This window comes from Coccinella septempunctata, chromosome 7, assembly GCF_907165205.1.
Source record: "Coccinella septempunctata chromosome 7, icCocSept1.1, whole genome shotgun sequence".
Classification (NCBI taxonomy): domain Eukaryota; kingdom Metazoa; phylum Arthropoda; class Insecta; order Coleoptera; family Coccinellidae; genus Coccinella; species Coccinella septempunctata.
In genome coordinates this window covers 22,290,279-22,317,923 of record NC_058195.1, presented here as the reverse complement: position 1 = coordinate 22,317,923, position 27,645 = coordinate 22,290,279, and the positions used below count along the sequence as shown (strand labels likewise).

The 27,645-nt window shown below is 39.6% G+C and overlaps 3 protein-coding genes across 3 annotated transcripts; 2 read left to right on the top strand and 1 right to left on the bottom strand.

The window, feature by feature from the left end:
- The first annotated feature begins 1,945 nt into the window (after positions 1–1,945).
- LOC123317642 lies at positions 1,946–5,146 on the top strand. The gene has a single exon (XM_044904246.1). It carries the CDS (start codon positions 1,946–1,948, stop codon positions 5,144–5,146), a length of 3,201 nt encoding a protein of 1,066 aa, XP_044760181.1.
- Positions 5,147–14,549: 9,403 nt separating this feature from the next.
- Positions 14,550–23,880, bottom strand: LOC123317640. The gene is made up of 3 exons (XM_044904245.1): positions 23,746–23,880; positions 19,692–23,168; positions 14,550–14,840 (listed from the first exon to the last, which is right to left on the bottom strand). Exons 1-3 carry the CDS (start codon positions 23,878–23,880, stop codon positions 14,550–14,552), a joined length of 3,903 nt encoding a protein of 1,300 aa, XP_044760180.1.
- A 39-nt stretch (positions 23,881–23,919) lies between these two features.
- Positions 23,920–27,162, top strand: LOC123317639. Its single transcript, XM_044904244.1, has one exon. The coding sequence runs from the start codon at positions 23,920–23,922 to the stop codon at positions 27,160–27,162; it is 3,243 nt and encodes a 1,080-aa protein (XP_044760179.1).
- The last annotated feature ends 483 nt before the right edge of the window (positions 27,163–27,645 follow it).

Genomic DNA, 27,645 nt, shown 5'->3' with positions numbered 1-27,645 from the left:
TATCTTTTGGGCTATGTTTATTTTACTACGCCATTCCCCACAATACGGTCCCAATAAGTATCGCTGCATATTCTTCTATCGATCGATATATGTTACGCAACATATACAGAACAGAAATATCGATATAATTTCGTTTCAACAATATACATAGTCAAATGAATGGTAATGTATAGCATACATCCGAATATTCTCTCCAAAATATTATTGAATATGGACATAAAGTTATCACTACGAAAAAAGCATTCCTCAATAAGAAATACATTCTGTGTTTTACGTTCGTTTTCCGAAACAAATGGTATGGAAACCATTTCGGTTATCGCGGAGGCGGTGAAATTTTTTTCGTTCATTAAAACAAAAACAATTTTTTTCTTTTTTCGATATGCTCGATTATTTGAAATTCAAATATACAGATATAAGTTCTTCATTTATGTCAATCAAATTGTCTTGAGGAAATTTTAAATTGCAATCTGAACTAATTTTCTATATCCAAGTTTTCTCTAGTTCAAAAAAAACTTGAATCCAACATGAATACAACTGCAGAATTTTAATCGATAATGACAAGGTCACAACGAGGTCCCAGTGGTTATCTTTTGGGCTATGTTTATTTTACTACGCCATTCCCCACAATAAGGTCCCAATAAGTATCGCTGCATATACTTCTGTCGGTCCTCATATGTTACTCATAAGTTATTCGTTATTCTAATAGGTAGTATTATCTATATAGATCATTTCCATAGGGAGAAGCAATATTATTATGGACAAGACTAAAATCGATTTGTTTTCAGATAGGTAATGAAATAGTTCGCCAAATTCAGAATTATAGTGTTAGCTTGAGATGAAAGAAGTTCAACGGATGCATAGATATACGCACGATGAAATATAAACAGTCATAATCCCATTCGAGAGAGCCAAGATTGGTTCTCTTTCACGTGATTCTTTCCCCTACAGAGGAATGCGATAAAAAATCGTTGAGATATGCCGCCTGGCTTGCAATAATGGAGGAGAAAACGCGCTGCGCCTCTCTTAATTCCTCCGTATACTGATATTCCGCCTGTCTACATCTGCTTGCACAGTACAACGTTGCCATTTTCGGAGGTGCTAACGAGCAAAGAGTCTTTCAGAGCAATTCTCCGATATACAGCTCAGCACACTAGCGCCAGTGATATACACTCGAACTAAAAGATTGTTCAGTACATAAAGGGGGTGCGTTGTGACCTCAAAACGATTTTTTGATATGTTGGCCCCTGAAGCCTCCTGAATCTAACAAGCTAAAAAACAAGGCAAAACGTTGTCACCTCCGATTTCGGAGGTGACATCGATATATATGAGGTGAGAGCGTTAAACGAGTTACTATTTTGGAGGTGGTATTAACACTTTATAACTATATATATATATATATATATATATATATATATATATATATATATATATATATATATATATATATATATATATATATATATATATATATATATATATATATATATATATATATATATACGCAGGGTGGTCGTAAGACTATCGGGCAGTGACGCCCCCGCGTACCTGAGTCCCCACAGCTTACTTGAGGTTAGCACCCTCTGTAAGCTTGAATTATTTCGCTCCTGTTACAAGAAGGAATGCAAATCAGGGCGGTGAGGAGTCTCAGGTTGGCTCCTCTCGGAACCGTCCAGAGGTACGACCTGTTGGGGCTAGATGTGGAGCGAGCGGCGCATCCCCCCGAGACGGCACCGCAAGGCCAGGCCTCGTCACTTCGCAAAGAAGGAGCTTTGGAAACTTGAATGAGCAAAATGCTCATTCCGTTACAGGCGAAATACGAGATAGGCGCACACGCTGGACTTACGAAGAGAATTGTATTTTAATGCGTGCGCATTATATTGCACAGGATCTGATCGAACAAACCGGAAAAACCTATAGACAGCTTTTGGTTGAAATATGGAGGGAGATGTATCCCATCAGGCCCTCGTACGCCCAACTTCTATCAAATAGGGTGAGATGGATGATAAAGGGTGAAAAACTGTCTCGAGCTGAGCTTAGCAACATCAAAGCAAGCTGTTACCCACTTGAAGCAGTACAAAATATGAGTACAGATATGGTGGAATCCAGTCCGCGCAGGTCATCGCTGAGGGTAAGACGTAGCGGATTATATCTAAGAGACGACTTACAAACCAATAAAATGGAAGAAGAGTTTGTTGGGAACTGGATGAAGTTTTCGGGCTTAGCAGTAGAAAACAGGCCAAAGATCCCACGAATACAACACAATAAGGGTCTGTTGAAGTCGGTGAAGTTGTTGAACTCGGTGCTACCAAAACACTTCACTGGAACTGAAACACTTTCCGAGCTGGTGGACATAGTGTATGCTGGGGCAGTGACTGTCTCTGAGGCTCAAGGATATCAAGTGAGCGATAACAACTCCCGATGGGTCAGTTCACCACCACCATGGAAAAGACGCCTGGAAAGTAAAATCGTGAAGTTTAGAAAAAAAATAGGAACATTTTATACTTACCTCAGTACTCCGCATCCTTCGACAAAATTAATGAAGAACGTTAAAAAACTCGCATCAGAGTTCAGGATCAAACGAAGAGATCCTCTCTTCAAGGATAAGATAGCACTTCTAAATGACACCCTGAAACAGAAGATCAAAGCTTTAGGGAACCGTATTCGTCGATACAATGAAAAGGAGAAGAGAATCAAGAATAACAGGATGTTTCACCAGAATCAGAAGAAGTTCTTTCGAGATCTTGAACAAAAAGATGTCAGCCAAGATGTCAACCTCGAACCTATGGTTGCTGAGGAGTATTGGAGTGGGATATGGTCGAAGAGCGTCGAACATAATGAGCACACGTCTTGGATGGGGGAGGCTGAAACCAGAATACCGCAAGTCCAAATGGATGAAGTTGACATTACTGTATCCGATATAGAGGAGGCCTTGAAGGGAACGAACAACTGGGCAACCCCAGGTTGTGATAAACTGCACAACTACTGGTGGAAGCACTTCACCAATATCCATGAAGTATTGTCTTTGATTCTCAAGAAATCTTTAACAGACCCACTTTCACTTCCTCCTTACCTCACACAGGGACTTACGTACCTAATCCCGAAAGCTGGAGACCTTCGGAATCCGAACAACTATAGGCCCATAACCTGCCTCCCTGCGGTTTACAAAATATTAACATCTGTGATCACTAAACACATACACCAACACCTCAGAACGAATAACCTCATGGCACCGGAACAAGGTGGGGGCCGAATAAGGACCAAAGGCTCTAAAGAACTACTTATCGTTGACTACATCGTGACAAAGCAAGCACGTAAAAAGCTGCGCAATATATCAGTAGCGTGGATTGACTATCGGAAGGCCTTCGACTCTGTGCCTCACACTTGGTTGTTGAAGGTTCTTAAAATGCACGGAGTCCATGAAAAACTAATCCACCTCCTGAGATTCCTCATGCAGACCTGGAGGACGTCTCTCCTAATCCGTACTGGGGACGGAATGAAACAGTCCAGGAGTATAAAAATCAGACGAGGGGTTTTTCAAGGTGACACACTCAGTGCAATATGGTTTTGCATGGCGATCAATCCTCTGAGTGCACTGCTGAGAAACACAGAATACGGATATGTAATTGACAAGCAGAGGAGCATTCGAATAAATCACAGTCTATACATAGATGACCTTAAACTATATGGTGCCAATTTCGAACAGATAAAGAGACTCCTAGAAATAGTGTCGCTCTTTAGCGAATCCATCGGTATGAGTTTTGGGGTGGATAAGTGTGCGACCCTGGAAGTGAGGCGAGGAAAGATTCAAAACACAAGCCTTGGAACTACATTAATGAATCAAACTACCATACCATCCCTGAACGTGGATGATTCATACAAATATCTCGGAATAAAACAGGCTTTAGATATCAAAACATCAGAGATGAAAGAACTGTATCGTGAGAAAATACTTAGAAGAGTCAACATACTTTTAAGATCAAAACTCAATTCTAGATCTCTATTTACTGCCATCAACATCTGGGCTATACCAACGGTAGCGTATTCTTTTGGCATTATAACGTGGTCGACAACCGACCTACAAGAAATGGACAGAGCATTGAGACGTATGCTCACGAAACATGGAGTCCACCACCCTCATTCCTCGACGATAAGACTATATCTCCCACGTCATCAAGGAGGTCGAGGGCTACTAAGCCTGGAGAAAATCCATCAAGAGAACATCACTACGTTAAGAAATTACTTTCTGAGAAAAAACTCACCTTTCTTCCAGGCGATTCGGGAGGCGGATCGGGACATCTCGGCTTTGCGCCTCTCGGGGTCATACTCCCAACCGGCTGATCGTACAGTGGAAGAACTCATTGAGGAGTGGAGCTCCAAAGCCTTGCACGGAAGATACCCTGGTTGCCTGAAAAAAGAAAATATCAATAAAAAGGAGTCGTTAACTTACCTGACAGCAGGGTATCTCTTTCCGGAGACAGAAGGTCGACTGCTGGCAATACAGGACCAAGTGGTGCCCACAAGAATGTACCAGAAAAGTATTGCCAAACTCGACGTACCATCTGATCGCTGTCGCAAATGTTCCCAAGCACCTGAAACATTACAACATGTGACTTCCTCTTGTCCTATACTAGCTCCAAGAGATTACCTGGAGAGGCATAACTCCATGGCGAGGATCTACCACCAACAAGTTGCGTTGAAGCTAGGTTTACTCCAGGAAGAGCTACCATCTTACATATATGTCCCAAAACCTCTACTACAGAATGCACGCTACAGACTATATTATGACTCCACTTTAGTGACGGATCGAGCGGTGATGCATAACAGACCTGATATCGCGCTCTTCGACACCGAACAAAAAACATGTATGCTCATAGAGTTCACGATCCCGGCGGACGATAACATTGCGAAAGCATACACGGAGAAGATTACCAAATACGGCGACTTGGCATTTCAGCTGCGTGAACTCTACAATTTGAGGACGATCAGCATTCTCCCGATGATCATATCGGTGAATGGCTTGGTGGAGACACATCTACTGGAGAACACTAAGAGATTACGCCTGGAACCTGATGTCATTTCTGCTTCCCAAAAGCAAGTCATCCTGTATACCACCCGAATCGTTAGAAAATTCCTACAAGGATTCTGAACACTATTTTGATTTTGACAATTTCTTTGTCCGATCAAAGTTAGATAAAACCCATAGAGATGGTGAAGAAAAAAAAAAAAAAAAAAAAAAATATATATATATATATATATATATATATATCGGATGTATGCTATACATTACCATTCATTTGACTATGTATATTGTTGAAACGAAATTATATCGATATTTCTGTTCTGTATATGTTGCGTAACATATATCGATCGATAGAAGAATATGCAGCGATACTTATTGGGACCGTATTGTGGGGAATGGCGTAGTAAAATAAACATAGCCCAAAAGATAATTACTAGGACCTAGTTGTGACCTTGTCATTATCGATTAAAATTCTGCAGTTGTATTAATGTTGAATTCAAGTTTTTATTGAACCAGAGAAAACTTGGATATAGAATATCAGTTCAGATTGCAATTTAAAATTTCCTCAAGACAATTTGATTGACATAAATGAAGAACTTATATCTGTATATTTGAATTTCAAATGATCGAGCATATGGAAAAAAATTGTTTTTGTTTTAATGAATGACAAAAATTTCACCGCCTCCGAGATAACCCAAATGGTCTCCATACCATTTGTTTCGAAAAACGAATGTAAAACACAGAATGTATTTCTAGTTGAAAAATGCTTTTTTCGTAGTGATAACTTTATATCCATATTCAATAATATTTTGGAGAGAATATTCGAATGTATGCTATAAATTACCATTCATTTGACTATGTATATTGTTGAAACGAAATTATATCGATATTTCTGTTCTGTATATGTTGCGTAACATATGGGGATCGACAGAAGTATATGCAGCGGTACTTATTGGGACCGTATTGTGGGGGATGGCGTAGTAAAATAAACATAGCCCAAAAGATAATTACTGGGACCTAGTTGTGACCTTGTCATTATCGATTAAAATTATGCAGTTGTATCCATGTTGACTTCAAGTTTTTATTGCACCAGAGACAACTTGGATATAGATCAGTTCGGATTCCAATTTAAAATTTCCTCAAGACAATTTGATTGACATAAATGAAGAACTCATGTTTAAATATTTGAATTTCAAATGATCGGACATATGATGGAAAAAAAATTTGATTTTGATTTAATGAATGAAAAAAATTTCACCGCCTCCGATATTACCGAAATGATCTCCATACCATTTGTTTCGGAAAACGAATGTAAAATGCAGAATGTATTTCTTGTTAAAAAATGCCTTTTTCGTAGTGATCACCTTTTGTCCATATTCAATAATATTTTGGAGAGAATATTCGGATGTATGCTATACCTACATTACTATTCATTTGACTATGCATATTGTTGAAACGAAAAGATATTCTGATTTGGTAAGAATTCTACCGATGTGACGATTATTGAAGTCATTCAGAAATGCGAAATACATAACAAAATTATAATATTTTTTTATTTGTTTTTATTGAACTAGGTAAATAGTATTGTCTTACCAATCATTATCAAAAGAATATATCTATATACAGAGAGATTAATTGGGAAATGCGGATAGATGGAAGAAACCGAAATGCTCCTAAATAACCCATATTTCATAGATCTATCATTCTTCATTACCAATATGCAGGCTGATTTATCGATTTCCCTAATTTTTTCAATTAATCATAATTTATAAACCACCCTACACATTTTTGTAATATTTGTTCGGAGTGTTGTCGATCAGCATAATGAGAAAGCCGTATTCCAGGTCTGGCCTCAAAAAAATTGATAATTACATTTATAGTCTGAAGACCCAGTATGTCAATATTTTATAATTTCATTTACAACATTGGAAAGAGCCGAAAAAATGGGTAAAACTCAATTTGAATTTCCGAATATAACTTTCCCACTAGTTAGCTTCAGTCGAATGAAGAAGTTTCGAAAATATGGTAGCATAAAATTTAAAACAATTTTTTTTTTCTCATATAGTTCTTCTCCAGGTTGAACCAATAATCTAATTCACCTAATTTCTGGACCTCTTAAAAAAAAAAGAGAGGGCATGTATTTGGGACAAATTTATTAATATCAGTGGCTAAAGCTTCAAACACTTTGTGTATTGTGTATTGATGTGAATTAATTTTCACATCAGGCCACTTTTGAAGATAAATATAAAATTGAGGAAAATTGCTCAGTCACAGTAGCATAACATCCTTAAAGAAAACAACAACGTCGCTGCAACAAATCTACATTTCAAAATTTGGAGGTTAAATATGATAATTTCTCAAGCCTTCTGATATTTTCTTGATGATAGAAATAAAATAAAGCAGTGTATACATACTGTTTGATTCAGTTAATAATTCTTACAAGGTTCAATATCCAATACTGTAATAATAATAAACCCCAAGTTATTATGCAGTAAATGGATCAATACGAACGGAATGCTGTATTTTATTATTCCTTTTAGCGAGACACAAATAAAAGAAAATCTGATTTCCTGTTTTGTTCATCCTTCATAATGTAGATACATATTTTAGTGTGGACTATGTGGGTATACCTATTTCGTACGGATTGAACATAATTCTTGTTTTCTATTTTTTTTCGATGTAGTGCAATGAACAAAAATGTGTCAATTTAGGGACGTATGGGATAGTTTTTATCTTGGTAATTTTCCATTTCGAGTTCATTCAGAACATCTGGTCTACCGAAATCGGCAGGGATACCAAGGCGGCAAACACAAAAGATAGAGGTGGAGAGTTGTGAAGCAATAAACTAGAAAGGGAAGCGGATATCAACCCATTAGAGATGAAGGAAGAGAATTATATTGCTCCTCTCTCAATGTTCCAATATGCTTGTCGAAATATGCATTTCGACGACACTTTTTCCGATTCACAAATAATGAAGGAATGAAATTATTAGTAGAATCATATTTTTCCAATTTTATCATATAATTGACATCTGAATCAATTCTGATTTTGAAGAAGTATAATTGAAATCCCCACAGCGTTTTGAGTTTTGCAAACAGAAAGAATATCGAACAAATACATATTAACTTTGAGTATTCAACACAATGAATTGATGTTACTCGAACTGCAAATTGAATACCTCAATAATAAGGGCGAATATTCTGGATTTTTTTTATCGTTTGCAATAAGAAACGATGCCAAGAATCATGATGTACCTACACTAACGTGATTTTTCTTCAGTGAATCAATTCAACACATGAATTTCTTCAATATTTAGCTCAATTTTCATTACAGTACATCTAGGAGAAATACGAAAATAAAATTGAATTAAGAGTTATTAATCAATTAATCCACAATTAATGTTCAGTTGTGCATAACAAATTAAAAATGCTAATGGAAATAATGTTGAAAATAATTGAATACAATAACTAGATATCTTTGGCAGGCAGACATTTTTGAAAAACCGGTAACGGGATGCTTTCCGACACATCTGCGACTAAAAAACTGCGTTGAAAAATACAAGGTGTCCCAGTTTATAAAGAAGACTCTCCTCTATATCTTTGAAATTTTAAGGATCCGTTACGAAAAATAAAAGTTACTGAAAAAAACGTATTGGAGTTTTTCGAATATCTCCAACAAAAACCAAAATATGGCGAAATATTTGAAACGGTGAGATATATTTTCCAGAAACGCCTTGTACCTCGAGAACGAATCAATATATATATGATCTGCTTTCTGATATCTAATTATCTCGATGAAAGAGATCGGGGATACTTGGAGACTTTTCCTCTAGGCCTTATAGTTCTTGAGATGCTCTCCAGTTAACCTCGAATTTGGGACACCCTGTACTTCTATTGTGAACTGAAAATGAGTTGAAAAGTGCAGAAAATTTTCCTTAGCAACTTTGTAAATACCATATGTGATACCGTATATCAATTTTCATTACGAATTAGGATCATCATATGTTATGATATATGACTTCAAAGCCATTTGAGGCAAAATTCATTTATCTGTAGGGAAATTACTGCCTTCTCATTAGGCATTCTTTGCATTCGTTCGTAGCCATAATCACCAAAAACCATTGATCTAGGGTACCCATAGATGTGCGAGCAATATAAAATCTGTGATACTCCATTGAATTCCTATAGAGAATAAAGGCACATTGATGAGTCAGGAACCATAATGATTAAAATGCTACAGATATACAGATTTTCGACAAAATGTGGATACAATTCATGGATAAGACGAAAAAATATTTGTAATTTCGACAACCTAATATAGAAAATAATTTTGATTTCGATATTTCATCCGATATAATTAAATTTTTATTTCTACTTAAGACTGGAACACATGTATATTCTTTAAGAATTCCTCGAGGAATTCCATATAGAACAAACGAATGGAGTAATTGATTCATCGAAATCATTTGAGAAATGAGTCTTAAATATTTAATTCATCTGAATTTTCTTGAAATTTATTTCTCCCAAATTACAGTTTTCGAAAAATATTTAAAATTCGGTTCGTCAAATTATGCAACGCCTTGGAGGATTGAATCAAGTATTCAATCGTAAAATAATAATTAAACCATGCCTAGAGACATATTATTCTGCGATTCAGCCTACTCAATCATTTAAAATTCACATACAAACTATATTTTTCATATTATCTGAACGAATCTGAGGGCGATGTTTGATGTATGATATATTCCTGAAACGGGAAAGAAACGGCGATTCTTTCTAGATCATTTTAAACGACTATTTCCATAAGAAAAAACACGACTTGATGTTATAGCTAGGCAAATATACCTTTCGGAAAAAATCATAGTACGCCACTGGATTGCTACGAAAAAGTGTCTGTATAATGTTTTCATTTCAACATCCTAGTACAAACAGGAACGATGATAATGATTTCAATTTTCGCCTATAAATCTAAAACAAAAGGAGATAGAGGAATGCAGTTGATGGCATTATTAGTTTCTCGAAAAAAGACGACATGAATGGCACATTCATTTTTATAGATTAGAACTATTTATTCCGGACAATATTATTCAGACTTAGAAACTCACATACGATTAAAATCACCTCATTCTTTTAGCTTAATAGACTGCATATCTCAAAAACAATAATGTATGAATATAACTGGTATTTTGTTCAAATTCCTGAAAATAATATTTTACAGCTCCGTCCCCTAATGTCAAATGCCGTAGGATGCGTTGGTCTGAAGAAGAGAAACGAATAGCTTCAGAAGGCTTCAAAGAATACATTATGAAAAATAGATTGCCATCATTCCAAAAAATGCACGAGGTCATGAATACAAATCCAGGTGTATTTCAAAAAAGTGTAGCCACTATTAAAACCTGGGTCAAAAATGAAAAGCTGAAAAAATCAAGACAGGGAATTAAATAATGGGATATCCAATATTTTGACTATATATGTATGATTTCAAATTATGTTTTTATTTTTTCTCTATATATGTTATTATTCTAACGTGTTTCGTATTAATATGTGCATTTACCATGTACTTGTGACATTCTTTGAAATAAACATTTTTTTTTTTTTCCCCTTCGTGTGAGGGGAAAACCCTTTATGGGCGCCCAGAGGGTCCGCACTCTAGGTTGTGTGAGACTCCGAGATCTTGTTTGGCTACTCACTAAAAACCCCTCACACTTTCGACGGAGAAGTTCTTCGTCCGGCCCTTGCAGCGTCCCTTAACAAAAGAGATGAGCTGCAAGTGGCATCTAGAGTTCATGGGATCTGATGATATGCAGTGACCCAAGCAACACCGCCTTCTGCATTCTGTGCGCTAGTATCTCGGCCCAAGGTCTGCAGGCCGGAATAATCTTCAATTCTTCCACGTAGTTGGCTCTCATTCCTCCGAGACATCCTATGATTAGTACAACCATCCTGACTTTATGACCTGGGTACATAGTTCCAAGCTCGAAAACAAGATCTTTGTATTTTTGCCTTTTCTGCTCTTCCTTCATCACCATGTTGTTTTCTGCAGGGGATGAGAATTCCACGACGAACAATTCCTTCAGCTCTTTGTCCAAAAGAAGTATGTCTGGCTTTATTGCCTTGATCTGCCGCGTTGTTGAGACAGGATAGTTCCAGTATATTCGAGCTTTCTCGTTCTGGACAACCGCTTCAATCTCCAGAGGCACATATGGTAGCACCGGTTCTTTGTCTATCTCATATGCCGCCCTCAGATGGAAGTAGAGAACTCGGAGTGCCGCGTTGTGTCTCTCTATATACCCCGATGGAGCATGGACTCTGCAGGCGGAAAGAATGTGCATAATCGTTTCTTGATGACTATGGCACGCTCTGCACGTTGTTGGGTTGTCCATTTTCATGATGTTCTTTTTATACCATCTGGTATTTATTACTCCATCCTGACACGCCATCACAAATCCCTCCGTTTCTGACTTAAGGCTAGCCGACTTAAGAAAGGCGAAAGACAATTCTTCCGACAGATCTTGGTCTTTCAAACTCCTGAAAAATATGGAGTGCAGGCTCTTACTCATATGATGTTCGAGTAATGTATTCGACTGAGACTTCCGGATCAGTCTTGCTAGCCTTCTTTGGTCCGCTTGAGTGATCGGTGCTCCTGCACGCTCAGGATCTATCGACACGCCGGTTATACCGAGCTTCTCCAAGGCTCTCTGTGCAGCTCGGAATAGGAAGGCTCCGTGGTTCGCGAGTTCATGCTGAGCTACAAACTTCAGAAGCGGATCTTCACTTCTTAGGACCCTTACTGCTGTTTCCAATGTTTGTTGATAGTGTTGATATTCCAAACATTGCAATCCTCTACCCCCCTGGCTTCGGGGAAGGTATATCCTCTGAATCGAGCTATTTGGGTGAAGGCTACGATTCATGTTCATCGTTTTTCTTGTTGACCTATCAAGATCGAGGAGTTCGTTCACCGTCCAGTTTACCACCCCGAAAGAGTTGGTAAGTATCGGGATGGCTAGCATATTTGTAGCTGATACTTTGTTCTTTCCTGACAGCTGTGATTTCCAGATGTCTCTCAGCTTCTTCTTGTAGCTGGCTGATAAGGCGTCCTTTATCTGGGTTGTCTCCAGTACTCCTCTCTGTTTCATCCCGAGAAACTTATAAGTTTCTCCGTCTTCCAGACGTCGAAAAGTCATTCCGTCTTCCAGTTGGATATCTTCTCCTGGATCATCAACCCTTCCCCTGCGGAGATGAAAAACAGCACACTTGTCCAAACCAAATGACATTCCCATTGCAGAGGTGTACTCGGAAACGATATTCAATAGTTGCTGTAGTGCGGTCCTGGAGGGAGCGTAGAGTTTCAAGTCGTCCACGTACATAAGATGGGAGATCGGGTGGTTCCTTCTGCCTGGTGGACCGGCCTTGTATCCTATTTTGCTTGCCCTCAGCTCAATTGATAGTGGCATGAGTGTTATGCAGAATAATAACGGGCTTAGCGAATCTCCCTGGAACACTCCTCTTCTGTACCTCACCCATCCCGTATAAACGGTTCGTCCCTCTGCTCGGATGGCAAACTTCGTTTTCCACAACGCAATGATGCTTTCTATCGCATGGATGATGTTAGGGTGGACTTTCAGCATTTTTAATAGCCGTATGATCAGGTCGTGCGGCGAGGTGTCAAATGCTTTCGCGTAGTCTAACCATGATGTATGTAGGTCGCGCTTGTAATGTCTGGCGTCTAGGCATACGCTCTTGTCGATCAGCAAGTTGTCCTTGCATCCTTGCACTCCTTTCTTTGCTCCCCTCTGTTCGTAGATACTGTCCCACACTGGTCCAATAACCCTCAGAATTCGATCTTGAATAACACTTGTGAGTATCTTGTACAGTGTATTGAGGCAAGTGATTGGGCGATAGTTCTTGGGTTGCCCTAAGTCCCCTGATTTTGGTATCAGCACTGTCCTACCCTCCACCAACCATGAAGGAATGGGCTCACGGCGAATCAGCATTCCGCTGAATAATCTTGCCAGGTGTTTATGTGTAGCCGGAAAGCTCTTCCACCAGTAGTTCTGAATACCGTCTGGTCCGGTTGCTGTGAAATCATTCTTGTTCTTAAGGGCTTGTCTAATATCTTCGGCTGATATTTCAGAAAGTTATTATTATTATTATTATTATTAATAGGTATGTATTTTATATATATATATATATATATATATATATATATATATATATATATATATATATATATATTTACATCTGGCATACTTTATTGCGTCCTTTCATAAAGCAACCTTATTGCGTCTCCCAGAAATACGCTACTTAGGTGAAATCTGATCAAAGTATATTAATCTACGCAAAAAATTACGTAGTTTGGTCGTTTCAGATCTCAAATATCTTCATTAATAAAGAAGTTGATATACGCACATTATTGCGTCCTTTCATGGTCCTACCATTAGTGCGTCCGGTGTATATTTTGTTTTCATATGCAGCACAATGCTGCGTCCGAATTTTATTCAATCTTTCACCATTAGCATGTTACGGCGTCCAGCGTAGTTGCCACATATGTTCTTGAATCTGGTACTGTAGGATTATTCGAGCTCGATGACGTGATCGTATTATAACATTGGTTCAAGTTACTAAAACTTTCATTTTTACAAGCACCTATATATATTTTTGATTGCTCTCATCCTTAGATTGTGGAATGCTCACTTGGGGAAATGTATTTCTGAAATTTTCTCACTCTTGATGTGTCTTTTTGTCAAGAAAAGCTTTAGTGATTATGTAAAAATAATTTTAAAAACGTGATATATTTCATTTTCGTTTTTTTTTCAATAACAAATGAATGAGAGAGAGTGGTGTTCTGTAGAAAACTCATATTAGGAATGCCTTACCTGCACATTTGTTAGATTTCCCTACGTTTATCCTACGAACAATTTGGCAGTCTGGAGAGTCAACTATTCTTTCAGGGTAGTCAAATGGACGGCGACTGAAATTCTCGAGTTCGATAGATCGATGAGGAGAGTGATGAATATGAATGTTAGCCTGCACCCTAGCTCTTCGATATACAAGGAACTTTATAATACATACAAGGACCTTGTTGGTTTTCTGTAGATTCCAGAGCCAAACATGGCTCTATGGTCGGTGGCCATATTCGCAAACCGCTGACCGAGCTCAGTGTTAATCTGGGCGGATTGCTAACAGCATTTCAGGTGAAACCTTCTGCCATTTACATATGCATCAATCACCTGCTTGATAGGGGCTGGGTGGTAAGATCAATAAAAATCCTAACGGACGTACGCTGCATCAAATTTCTCGCAGCGAACGAATGCAATTCGACACAGGTATTCGAATGCAGATCTAACCTCTCTGAATTAGGAAGTCACAACCTCAGCGTTTATCGGCCCGGAACCAACTATGGCAGTCGTCCCTGCCTGCGCCACTAGCACAGGGCAATATCGGTACCTCCCGGTAAACATACCCATCACTAGCTAAGATTTTCTAGATCTATGGCTGATTTCAGGATCAATGTAGACCCCGGAGCTTACTTACACAAACTCTACATCGTCGATGAAACACTCGCTTTGCTTATAGGAGGACGAAACTATTGAGCAGAGTGGCAGACAAGGTTCGCTCAGGATGGTTCTAGGGGAACTCATGAACTCCTCTGACATAATCTTTTCCCTCAGGAAGATGGCACTGGAGATAGAAGTTTTGCTCTCTGAGCTTGTTTGTGTGCCATAATAGACCGCATTGGTCGAGGTAGCACTTCTAGGGGATTCGACCGATACGCCCAACAAACTGTAACTGTAAATCTTCGACACGAAGGATATACTTTCCTAGAATGCAGGAAGACAGGTGTTTCAAAGTTTGTAATATCAACAAAATACACAAAAGTTGGAAATGGAATAAGATTATTGAGAAGTCAAGACCCACTCAAGGAAATAGTAGCTCATCATGAAATCAGTAGTCAAAGTGCTGGAGTGCCTTGGAGAAGCTAATATCCGACATATGAATCAATCTTAAGCTAGTAGGAAAATCTATCACGCCAGCAGAACAAAAGATATTAGAAAGTCAGATAAGACAAGCAAAACTGAAGTTTTCAGTCGAATATCATATGAGTGAACATCAGCACTTTATATATTTCAAGAGATTGAAGGACCTTGAATTGCTGAAAAAATCATCTTCTGCTTTTTGGAGTCGGCTGAGCTGATGTCGGAAAAGGGAGGATTTGTTCATCAAGATGGAGTGATACTAGATACTAGAAGGTATAAGAAGAATATAATGCAAGTGGTCACCTCAACATCTTGCAGGGCTTGTCGTGATCGACGAAAACTTCTATCCGCTTCCAGAATTCATACTTAATCAGTGTATATTGAGAGACTCAATGCGAATTCCTTACTTCCATCTGAGAGAAGTTTATGGTATACACAAATAACCAGAGCTCTCATCTGTACTTCCCAAGATCAGAGCAGTTGTTGAGAATGATAAAGCTCGCATATATTGGAATTAGGCTTTTCCAATAACATATCATGTAAAGCTCGATAAAGTTCTGCCAGAAAAAGAGCTCAAAGAATTTCTTCTCGTCGTATTCCCTTCGGTGCCAAAAATAATGTGGTAGTGAACGAAGAACAGAAAAGTGAAAAATACAAAGGATCAATGTTCGAACTGGGGGCTCCATAGCCAGGGCATAAAGTTTGAATGGTAGTTCTGATTGAAGAATTTTTAGATATGAGAACTAAGTACGTTACTGAATTGGAGGTTATTCTGGCCTGCAGAACTCTGGTTGAGGTATTGGCGTTCAGAATGCAGAAAGCAGTGTTGCTCGGGTCACTTGGTTTCATCAGGTCCCATGAAGAGTGCATTGCAGCTCATCTCTTTTATTAAGAGACGCTGTAAGGGCGGGATGAATAACTGTCTCAAGAACCTGGGGACAACACCTGGTTCTGTCACTGGAGCAAGAAAAGGGGTTTTGGACGTGACAATAGTCAACGTAACTACCAGGAAAAGTTTTATAGCTTGGAAAATGACGACCAAACCAGCAATCTCTGACCATAGGAAAATCGAATATAGAATAACAGAAGAAGAACAGATCTACCATTAAGATCCATCTGAAGCAAAACTCACAACAGTTCGAAATTAATAGGCCAAACCTCTCGCACTACGATCTGGAGCAAAAACTCGATCAGGGAATTTTGGAGGCCTTCCACTCCAGTTATCCACTCCTGGAAGTTTGAACATGTGAGGATCCACCTAATTGCATGAGCTCATGCCGACGATTTTAAAATCTTTGGTGATTCTGATCCGGAAACCACGATTTTGCTGTTCGATACATTTGTGAGGAGCGAACTGGAGTTTGGATGCATTGCTTGGAACCCAATATACGATTGCCATAGACATCACAACAAGAAGCTGGCGACAAAAATCGGCAAGAGTTTTGTAATAACACATAATTAAATATGAGCTAATTTTGATGGTGTATATGAGTCAGTACCCGCTCTAAAAGTCCAGGTAGTGGAACATCTGACGGCGACGCTCTTTGATTTATATAAAATTACAATATCCGTACTTTGGGTGACAGCTGACTGCCTCTGTTCTAATGATATGTGGTCTGAATATTTTATTCTCAAATAATATATGATAATTGAGCAGTTAATGCAGTTTCAGCAAATCTCTTGAAACAACATCGTTAAGGCAGCAACTTATGTGGCATACTGTCCCACCGCGTTTCACTTGAATGAGGTCTGACGACCTTCTCAAGTTTTCTGTTCTATGAACTAGTTTACTGACAATTTTCGTTCATATCATATCATATGATACAAAATACTTGTAGAGTGTGTTGTAATTTCAAATACCTACATCAAAGCGCGTCGCCGCTAGGTGTTCCACTACCTGACCTTGAGAGTGGGCGCAGACTAATGTACACCCTCAATACTAAATCATATTAAATTATGCGCCATTACAAAACTCTTGCAGATTTTCGTTGCCAGCTCTCGGACTAATGGAGGCTGTTGAAAGTTTTTTCGAGTAAGATCGGGCTGTTTAGTTGAGTAAATTCGGTGAAGTTAAGCTTGATGTCAGGAGGGGCGTTGCTTGTTTGAGGTTCCTTCATGGACCCTTGAATGGCACATGGAATGGATTTCATGTACGACGCCCAAGTTCTAGACCCGTACGCTTTTTCAACCTAACCACGCCCAGAACGAATATAATGTTACAGTCACCTGTGTGAACTGGGACTTGACAGATAATTCACCGAAGGAGCATAGAAACGATCGATCCTTCTTCCCAAAACAATCTTCCCAGGTAGTAAACCCATAACTAGAATCGATACAGCAATATAGACCAAGAATTCCCGTAAGGAAAATTGGGATATTTAAAAGACGATGCTTGGAGTGGGCAATGAACACCCTTCAACTATATGGATCACCAGAAGTGTAAAGAATAATCCTAGAAGAGATTCTTCTTCATCTTCTGAAGATAACCAGAAGCTGCTTAGAATGAGTCATATACACAGAAAATGGAGAAGAGCCAGTTCCCTTTACTCCAAAATGGGGACCCACAATCTTCAAGAAAAATTAATTCAACATCGTTTCTATTGAAATCGATGGGGAAAGTAGTAGTTAACAACATAAGAACATAAAATCTGGAGAATACACCAATTCACAAATGCCAGCAGGCCTACAGGACGACTGATCAACAAAGAGTGCTCTGTATGACCGTATTACTCTATAGCTAGTTTCCTGGTCCTTCGAGAACCAAAGGAAATGAAGAGAGAAATACACTTGCCAGGAAACGAGCACAAACTCCGTTCATTGAGTGGGAACTTTATGTGGTATAGAAAAAAATCCTTCAAGAAAGAGTTTCAGGCGAAGAAGATAATCAAAATAGAGTTTCTTGGGTGGAATCATCTGAGACTGGAAAACTCCAAAAAGTTGATTGGGATCTTTAACACTGAGAGATTCAAGAAGTATCTGGATATTAGCAGGAATATGGTATATCTTCTTACTATATTCCTTATTACAGAGTGTTGACGCCTCAGGAAGTAACAAATGAAAATGGGTCTATCAGGAACTGATGAGTGTAGTTTCTTTAGGAAGGAGGATTGAACTCCAGATCACCAGGGACACAGAATGCCATTGCCATCCCAGATACTGGAGTTCAATAGAACTCTGGACGGCACAATAGATCTCACGGTCGCAGTGCAACGCAACTTGTAGTCAATCAATAGTCCTACTAAAATTATATGTTTCATAACCATACCGATTAGGTTTAATCAGAATCTGTGAGCTTAACATTCTGTTTTATCCCAGCAGTTATTGTACGAAGAATTGGGTTCTCAATTAAGACAATTTCATAGTAACCGGATTTAAGGCTTTTCATAACTAAACAAGTGGAGACAAATCTGAAATAATTTATTGCGATCTATTAGGTATATTGAATTAAATTTGAGGACGACATGATTCATTCTATAGCAACAAGGGTAAGTTGACGTTTATTCATCCAGTGGAATAAAAATTTTTTTATTCACAAGTGAAAGCATAAGCGGATAAAGCGATACCTTTCATGTCATTTCATAAATTCGATAATTCTCTGGAAGGTGTTATCGTTTGATTTCTAATTGAAATGGAATAAAATTCTGTATACAACACGTCAGTTATAAATGTTTATTCATTCAAAAATAATAATGACAATATCAGTTGAAATAACACCATAGGGGCACTTCAACCGGACCTGCTATTGCTCGAGAGACAGAATCCAATTCATTCACATAACAGTGTTTGAATGACCTTGGAGCCTAGGAAGCTAAATCATTTCAGTTGTGCAAATGCAACTTGGTTTACTCGTATCCACTGTTGCCAGATTTAGGACGCAATATTATGCGTCGTGTGAAAGATGTATATTGACTGTATATCAGTTTTCATCATTTGAAGTGCCCCCGAAGCGGAATTTGCGTGAACTAAAAATATACTTTAGGTTTCATGAGCAGCACTTTACTGCGTCTGGAGATATGTTTTTCAACATAGAATAACTCTTTTATGAAAAGATGAATGAAATCTATAGTTGTTCCAAAGATAGCTCTCGACGTTCTTCACGATTTGCGACCACCCCTGTCCTTGAATTCCTCGAAATACCAGAGAAAATTTCGAAAAACAATGCTGCGTCCGGTATACGGACGCAGTATTATTCAGGACGCAATAGTGTATGGCCCAAAGACAATGTATGGACGCAACATAGTATGCTGGATAAATATATATATATATATATATATATATATATATATATATATATATATATATATATATATATATATATATATATATATATATATATATATATATATATATATATATATATATATATATATATATATATATATATATATATATATATATATATATATATATATATATATATATATATATATATATATATATATATATGCAGGGGGAGCTTCGGCTTTCGGGGAGTGACGACCCCGCGTACCCTAGTCGACCACCGATCTGTCTTACTTTCTGTCCTCCTAAAATCTGACAACGTTGCGGGAGGTGAGAGCGCACTACTAATAAGATATATTTTTTTTTTTTTTTTTTTTTTTTTTTTTTTTGTCAATCACCTTTCAGGGAATTACGAAATACCACCGGGCTCTGGGAGCCAAAGTGGAATCAAGAGCTATGAAGGAAGCGTCTTACGATACGTGTAGTGCCCAGTATGACCTCCTTCTGGGCACTCGAGACAACATAGCTGTCAAGTTCCAACAGCTTTGTATTATCAACAAGATGTTCCTCTACGAGTCCGTTGACCGACATCACCAGTGGGATAATAGATATTTTCTTGAGCCTATACATCTCCTTTAGTTCGAACGACAGATCGAAGTATTTTGTCAGTTTTTCAGTGTAGGCCCTTGAAATATTGTCGTCTGAAGGAACCGTTATATCGATGATCACACAGCTTTTTTCTCTTTTATTTAGTAAGACGATATCCGGTCGGTTATTTGCAACTGGTCTGTCTGTCACCATCGTGGTGTCCCAATACAGTTTAAATTCTTCGTTCTCGAGGACATTCTCAGGTAAGTATAGATGATTTTTTTTCTTTGTTTTAATTAATTTTAATTTCAGTGCCATGGCCTGATGGTAAACTTTTGCCATTTGGTTGTGTCTATCCGTGTATTCTCTCGGTGCAAGGATTGAGCAACCAGACGTAACATGTTGGATGTGTTCACGTCCCTGCTTGCATTTTCTACATAGATCAGAGGTAAGTTGTTGTCCCGCTATGTTTTTGAGGTAAGACCTGGTAGGAACCACCTGATCCTGTATTGCAAGCAGCCGGCCTTCGGTTTCAGGAAACAGGTAGCCCGCCTTAAGGTAAGTTAAGGATTCTTTTTTATTCACATTGTTGTTTTCTAAATTATTAGGGTATCTACCATGCAATACCTTAGCTTTCCATTCCTCCTGCAGGTTTTGCTGAGTGCGAATCGGTTGTGTGAAGTCGGAATCCGATAGCCGCAATGGGGAGCATCCTACATCGACTGAACGAAGGGTCCTGACAAAAGGTGAGTTCTGCTTCATGAAGTATTCCCTTAGTTTTAATACGGATTTGTCATGTGTTGTTTCTAGGTTAAGCATTCCTCTTCCCCCTAGATGTCTTTGGAGATAGAGTCTTGCCACGGATGAGTGAGGGTGATGTACTCCGTATTTCGTCAAAATGGTGCGGATCTTCGTGTCCAATGCCTGCAGTTCTGTAGCCGACCATGTAAGTATCCCGAAGGTGTACGTCATTATGGGCAATGCCCATGTGTTCAAGGCTAGAAACAAACATTTTGAATTTAATTTGGACTTGAGCACTTGGTTCACCCGATAAAAAAGTTTCTTACTAAAGGCTTCCTTCATTTCAGCGTTTTTAATTTCTAGAGCTTGCTGTATACCTAGATACTTATAGGTTTCATCCCGGCCGAGGTTCTGAATGGCATTTGGATTCAAGATATTGGAGTTATTCTCAATTATTTTTCCCCTCTTGACTGTTAGCCTTGCGCACTTGTCCAGCCCCATCTCCATTTTTATGGTCTCACTAAATGTTGCTACGATCTCTAACATTTTTTCAAGTTGTTCTTCATTGAGATCATCAATAAATAGTTGATGGGTTATTTTGACCTTTCTGTTTTTGTCTAGGATGTATCCATATTTCTGTTTATTGATGAGCATGCTGAGGGGATTCAGTGCCAGGCAAAACCATAAGGGGCTAAGTGTGTCCCCTTGAAATAGACCTCGTCTGATTGCGATGTCAGCAGTTTTAATAATAGTAGCTCCAGTTCTCAGAATCAGCGAGGTTCGCCATTCGCTCATTAGGTGTTTTAACAGATTTATTACTGAGCCACATACTCCGTACATACTTAGAACCTTGAGCAGCCAAGTGTGGGGTACCGAGTCAAACGCCTTTTTGTAGTCCACCCACGCTACCGAGATGTTACGTAGCTTTTTTCTTGCGTGTTTTGTGATGATAACATCTGTTATCAACAGTTCCTTGGCACCCATGGCTTTGGATTTGCATCCGTTTTGTTCAGTTGCCAAGATGTTGTGGCTTCTCACGTGGTTGTTGATGTGCCGGGTAAGTACTCCTGTGAGAAGTTTGTAAATGGTGGGCAAGCATGTAACCGGTCTGTAGTTTTTTGGATCTTCTGATTCGGCTCCTTTGGGCAACATATATGTCAGTCCAGCAGTCAAAAAGCTTGGGACCAGCTCAGGTTTCTCCAGAAATTTTTGGAACAGGCGAGCTAAGCTAGAGTGGACAGACCTGAAGTGTTTCCACCAGAAATTGTGGATGTTGTCAACTCCCGGTGCGGCCCAGTTGTTCGTGGACTTCAAAACCCATTCTATGTCTGCCACATCTATTTGAATTTCTCGCATCATTTCTCCCCTCGACTGATCCACAACCTCCTGCAGCCAGTCAGCATCCCCATCGTGACTGACCTCCTCGCTCCATATCCCCTTCCAGAAGCCCTCCACCGCCTCCGGTGTGGGTGGTGGGCCATCAGTGTTCATTTTACCCTCCAGCTTGCGAAAGAATTCCTTTTGGTTAGCGTAATACAGACGGTTGTTTTTGTACCTCTTAGTTCTTTCATTATAGCGCCTCAATCTTGATCCTAAAGCCTTTATTTTTTGTTTTAGATTATCTGCAGTTACCTTGATCTTACTACGGAAGTCATCCGCCGTGAATCTGAGTTTACACTCTCTGGCTATCACCCTCATGGACCTCAAGACTTTTCTGGACGGCTGCTGCGTAGAAAGGTAAGTTTGTATGATACCCAGTTTACTCCTGTGTTGATTTATATTTCTTTCTAGGCGCTTCTTCCATGGTGGATCGCCACTGGGTCGTTCTGGGTTGTTAGATGTTGTTTTACCCTGAAGTTCAGCAACAGTAATAGCACCAGCATAGACCAAGTCCACCACCTGTATTAAAGTGTCGTCCCTCCTCAAAAGTTTAGACAAAATTTTATCTACTGCTCTTACGTCTTCCATGAGCTTTTTATTTTGTTTAAGTCGTGGTATTTTTTGTCTGCTCTTTGGATCCATTCCACTGAACTTTATCAGGTTCCGGTCGAAACCCACACTTATCTGATTCTGAGGGTCAGTGTCTTCTCCCCGCACATTTTCGTCCTCTGCGGTTTCCTGTTCTTCACGATGGTCGCTCACTGGGGAGATATCGGTATTCTCTTCTCTCAAAATTCTATCCGGCCAGCACGTTCTTTCTATCGTCCTAAGTTCTGTCCTCGGTAATTTTTCTTCGTCTAATATCCAACGGACTCTGTTTGCAATGTGTTGGGCGTATGTTCTTCTGTCCGGTCTCATGTCGTTCCATATTTCATTCAGAGTTCGCATGTACGTCTTCCCTCTGCCGCCTGCTATCCTCATAGCTATAAAGTGTGCGCGTATTGCAGTCGAGTTGTCGACATGTGTCCAGCGCATACGCTTGTCCTGGTGCGTTTGTTGTTGCTGGCTAGTGGTGGGACGATCCAAAGATTCGGCCAAACCATCTTCACCTTCACTTGTTTGAGCAGGACGTTGCCTTACGGTGCCAGAACGGAGGTAGGCGCCGCTCACCCCACCTGATCCTCCGTCGAGCTGATCCTCTGGACGGTTCCGAAGGGAGCCAGCTCGCAGCTCCCCGCCGCCCTGAGTATTACTATGACTTGCGAGAGCATATTTAATTCCACACTCGATCTAGGTTGCTATCCTAGATCGGTGGTCGACTAGGGTACGCGGGGTCGTCACTCCCCGAAAGCCGAAGCTCCCCCTGCATATATATATATATATATATATATATATATATATATATATATATATATATATATATATATATATATATATATATATATATATATATATATATATATATATATATATATATATATATATATATATATATATATATATATATATATATATATATATATATATATATATATATATATATATATATATATATATATATATATATATATATATATATATATATATATATATATATATATATATATGCAGGGGGAGCTTCGGCTTTCGGGGAGTGACGACCCCGCGTACCCTAGTCGACCACCGATCTAGGATAGCAACCTAGATCGAGTGTGGAATTAAATATGCTCTCGCAAGTCATAGTAATACTCAGGGCGGCGGGGAGCTGCGAGCTGGCTCCCTTCGGAACCGTCCAGAGGATCAGCTCGACGGAGGATCAGGTGGGGTGAGCGGCGCCTACCTCCGTTCTGGCACCGTAAGGCAACGTCCTGCTCAAACAAGTGAAGGTGAAGATGGTTTGGCCGAATCTTTGGATCGTCCCACCACTAGCCAGCAACAACAAACGCACCAGGACAAGCGTATGCGCTGGACACATGTCGACAACTCGACTGCAATACGCGCACACTTTATAGCTATGAGGATAGCAGGCGGCAGAGGGAAGACGTACATGCGAACTCTGAATGAAATATGGAACGACATGAGACCGGACAGAAGAACATACGCCCAACACATTGCAAACAGAGTCCGTTGGATATTAGACGAAGAAAAATTACCGAGGACAGAACTTAGGACGATAGAAAGAACGTGCTGGCCGGATAGAATTTTGAGAGAAGAGAATACCGATATCTCCCCAGTGAGCGACCATCGTGAAGAACAGGAAACCGCAGAGGACGAAAATGTGCGGGGAGAAGACACTGACCCTCAGAATCAGATAAGTGTGGGTTTCGACCGGAACCTGATAAAGTTCAGTGGAATGGATCCAAAGAGCAGACAAAAAATACCACGACTTAAACAAAATAAAAAGCTCATGGAAGACGTAAGAGCAGTAGATAAAATTTTGTCTAAACTTTTGAGGAGGGACGACACTTTAATACAGGTGGTGGACTTGGTCTATGCTGGTGCTATTACTGTTGCTGAACTTCAGGGTAAAACAACATCTAACAACCCAGAACGACCCAGTGGCGATCCACCATGGAAGAAGCGCCTAGAAAGAAATATAAATCAACACAGGAGTAAACTGGGTATCATACAAACTTACCTTTCTACGCAGCAGCCGTCCAGAAAAGTCTTGAGGTCCATGAGGGTGATAGCCAGAGAGTGTAAACTCAGATTCACGGCGGATGACTTCCGTAGTAAGATCAAGGTAACTGCAGATAATCTAAAACAAAAAATAAAGGCTTTAGGATCAAGATTGAGGCGCTATAATGAAAGAACTAAGAGGTACAAAAACAACCGTCTGTATTACGCTAACCAAAAGGAATTCTTTCGCAAGCTGGAGGGTAAAATGAACACTGATGGCCCACCACCCACACCGGAGGCGGTGGAGGGCTTCTGGAAGGGGATATGGAGCGAGGAGGTCAGTCACGATGGGGATGCTGACTGGCTGCAGGAGGTTGTGGATCAGTCGAGGGGAGAAATGATGCGAGAAATTCAAATAGATGTGGCAGACATAGAATGGGTTTTGAAGTCCACGAACAACTGGGCCGCACCGGGAGTTGACAACATCCACAATTTCTGGTGGAAACACTTCAGGTCTGTCCACTCTAGCTTAGCTCGCCTGTTCCAAAAATTTCTGGAGAAACCTGAGCTGGTCCCAAGCTTTTTGACTGCTGGACTGACATATATGTTGCCCAAAGGAGCCGAATCAGAAGATCCAAAAAACTACAGACCGGTTACATGCTTGCCCACCATTTACAAACTTCTCACAGGAGTACTTACCCGGCACATCAACAACCACGTGAGAAGCCACAACATCTTGGCAACTGAACAAAACGGATGCAAATCCAAAGCCATGGGTGCCAAGGAACTGTTGATAACAGATGTTATCATCACAAAACACGCAAGAAAAAAGCTACGTAACATCTCGGTAGCGTGGGTGGACTACAAAAAGGCGTTTGACTCGGTACCCCACACTTGGCTGCTCAAGGTTCTAAGTATGTACGGAGTATGTGGCTCAGTAATAAATCTGTTAAAACACCTAATGAGCGAATGGCGAACCTCGCTGATTCTGAGAACTGGAGCTACTATTATTAAAACTGCTGACATCGCAATCAGACGAGGTCTATTTCAAGGGGACACACTTAGCCCCTTATGGTTTTGCCTGGCACTGAATCCCCTCAGCATGCTCATCAATAAACAGAAATATGGATACATCCTAGACAAAAACAGAAAGGTCAAAATAACCCATCAACTATTTATTGATGATCTCAATGAAGAACAACTTGAAAAAATGTTAGAGATCGTAGCAACATTTAGTGAGACCATAAAAATGGAGATGGGGCTGGACAAGTGCGCAAGGCTAACAGTCAAGAGGGGAAAAATAATTGAGAATAACTCCAATATCTTGAATCCAAATGCCATTCAGAACCTCGGCCGGGATGAAACCTATAAGTATCTAGGTATACAGCAAGCTCTAGAAATTAAAAACGCTGAAATGAAGGAAGCCTTTAGTAAGAAACTTTTTTATCGGGTGAACCAAGTGCTCAAGTCCAAATTAAATTCAAAATGTTTGTTTCTAGCCTTGAACACATGGGCATTGCCCATAATGACGTACACCTTCGGGATACTTACATGGTCGGCTACAGAACTGCAGGCATTGGACACGAAGATCCGCACCATTTTGACGAAATACGGAGTACATCACCCTCACTCATCCGTGGCAAGACTCTATCTCCAAAGACATCTAGGGGGAAGAGGAATGCTTAACCTAGAAACAACACATGACAAATCCGTATTAAAACTAAGGGAATACTTCATGAAGCAGAACTCACCTTTTGTCAGGACCCTTCGTTCAGTCGATGTAGGATGCTCCCCATTGCGGCTATCGGATTCCGACTTCACACAACCGATTCGCACTCAGCAAAACCTGCAGGAGGAATGGAAAGCTAAGGTATTGCATGGTAGATACCCTAATAATTTAGAAAACAACAATGTGAATAAAAAAGAATCCTTAACTTACCTTAAGGCGGGCTACCTGTTTCCTGAAACCGAAGGCCGGCTGCTTGCAATACAGGATCAGGTGGTTCCTACCAGGTCTTACCTCAAAAACATAGCGGGACAACAACTTACCTCTGATCTATGTAGAAAATGCAAGCAGGGACGTGAACACATCCAACATGTTACGTCTGGTTGCTCAATCCTTGCACCGAGAGAATACACGGATAGACACAACCAAATGGCAAAAGTTTACCATCAGGCCATGGCACTGAAATTAAAATTAATTAAAACAAAGAAAAAAAATCATCTATACTTACCTGAGAATGTCCTCGAGAACGAAGAATTTAAACTGTATTGGGACACCACGATGGTGACAGACAGACCAGTTGCAAATAACCGACCGGATATCGTCTTACTAAATAAAAGAGAAAAAAGCTGTGTGATCATCGATATAACGGTTCCTTCAGACGACAATATTTCAAGGGCCTACACTGAAAAACTGACAAAATACTTCGATCTGTCGTTCGAACTAAAGGAGATGTATAGGCTCAAGAAAATATCTATTATCCCACTGGTGATGTCGGTCAACGGACTCGTAGAGGAACATCTTGTTGATAATACAAAGCTGTTGGAACTTGACAGCTATGTTGTCTCGAGTGCCCAGAAGGAGGTCATACTGGGCACTACACGTATCGTAAGACGCTTCCTTCATAGCTCTTGATTCCACTTTGGCTCCCAGAGCCCGGTGGTATTTCGTAATTCCCTGAAAGGTGATTGACAAAAAAAAAAAAAAAAAAAAAAAAAAAAAAAAATATATCTTATTAGTAGTGCGCTCTCACCTCCCGCAACGTTGTCAGATTTTAGGAGGACAGAAAGTAAGACAGCTCGAATTCTACTCATATATAGAATACAGCTGCTCTTCATTTCTCTTCATTCACACATATTGAAACCTGTAAATAGTTCGAGAACGATACTAGATAATATTAATAAACTTCATACGCTGATAATTGATTGATAAGGTTCGTGATCTCGGTGTAAATGAATTTGGACAGTTTTGAATAAATATGCTTATGTCTACGATACTTCGTCCGATAGGGGAGTTTAATACCATATAGGTCCCAAAATGGAGGATGCATGAAAATGAAATTTTTCGTGACATATAGGATTAATTCAAAAGACAATTTTACCGAATTTGTTCTGGTAT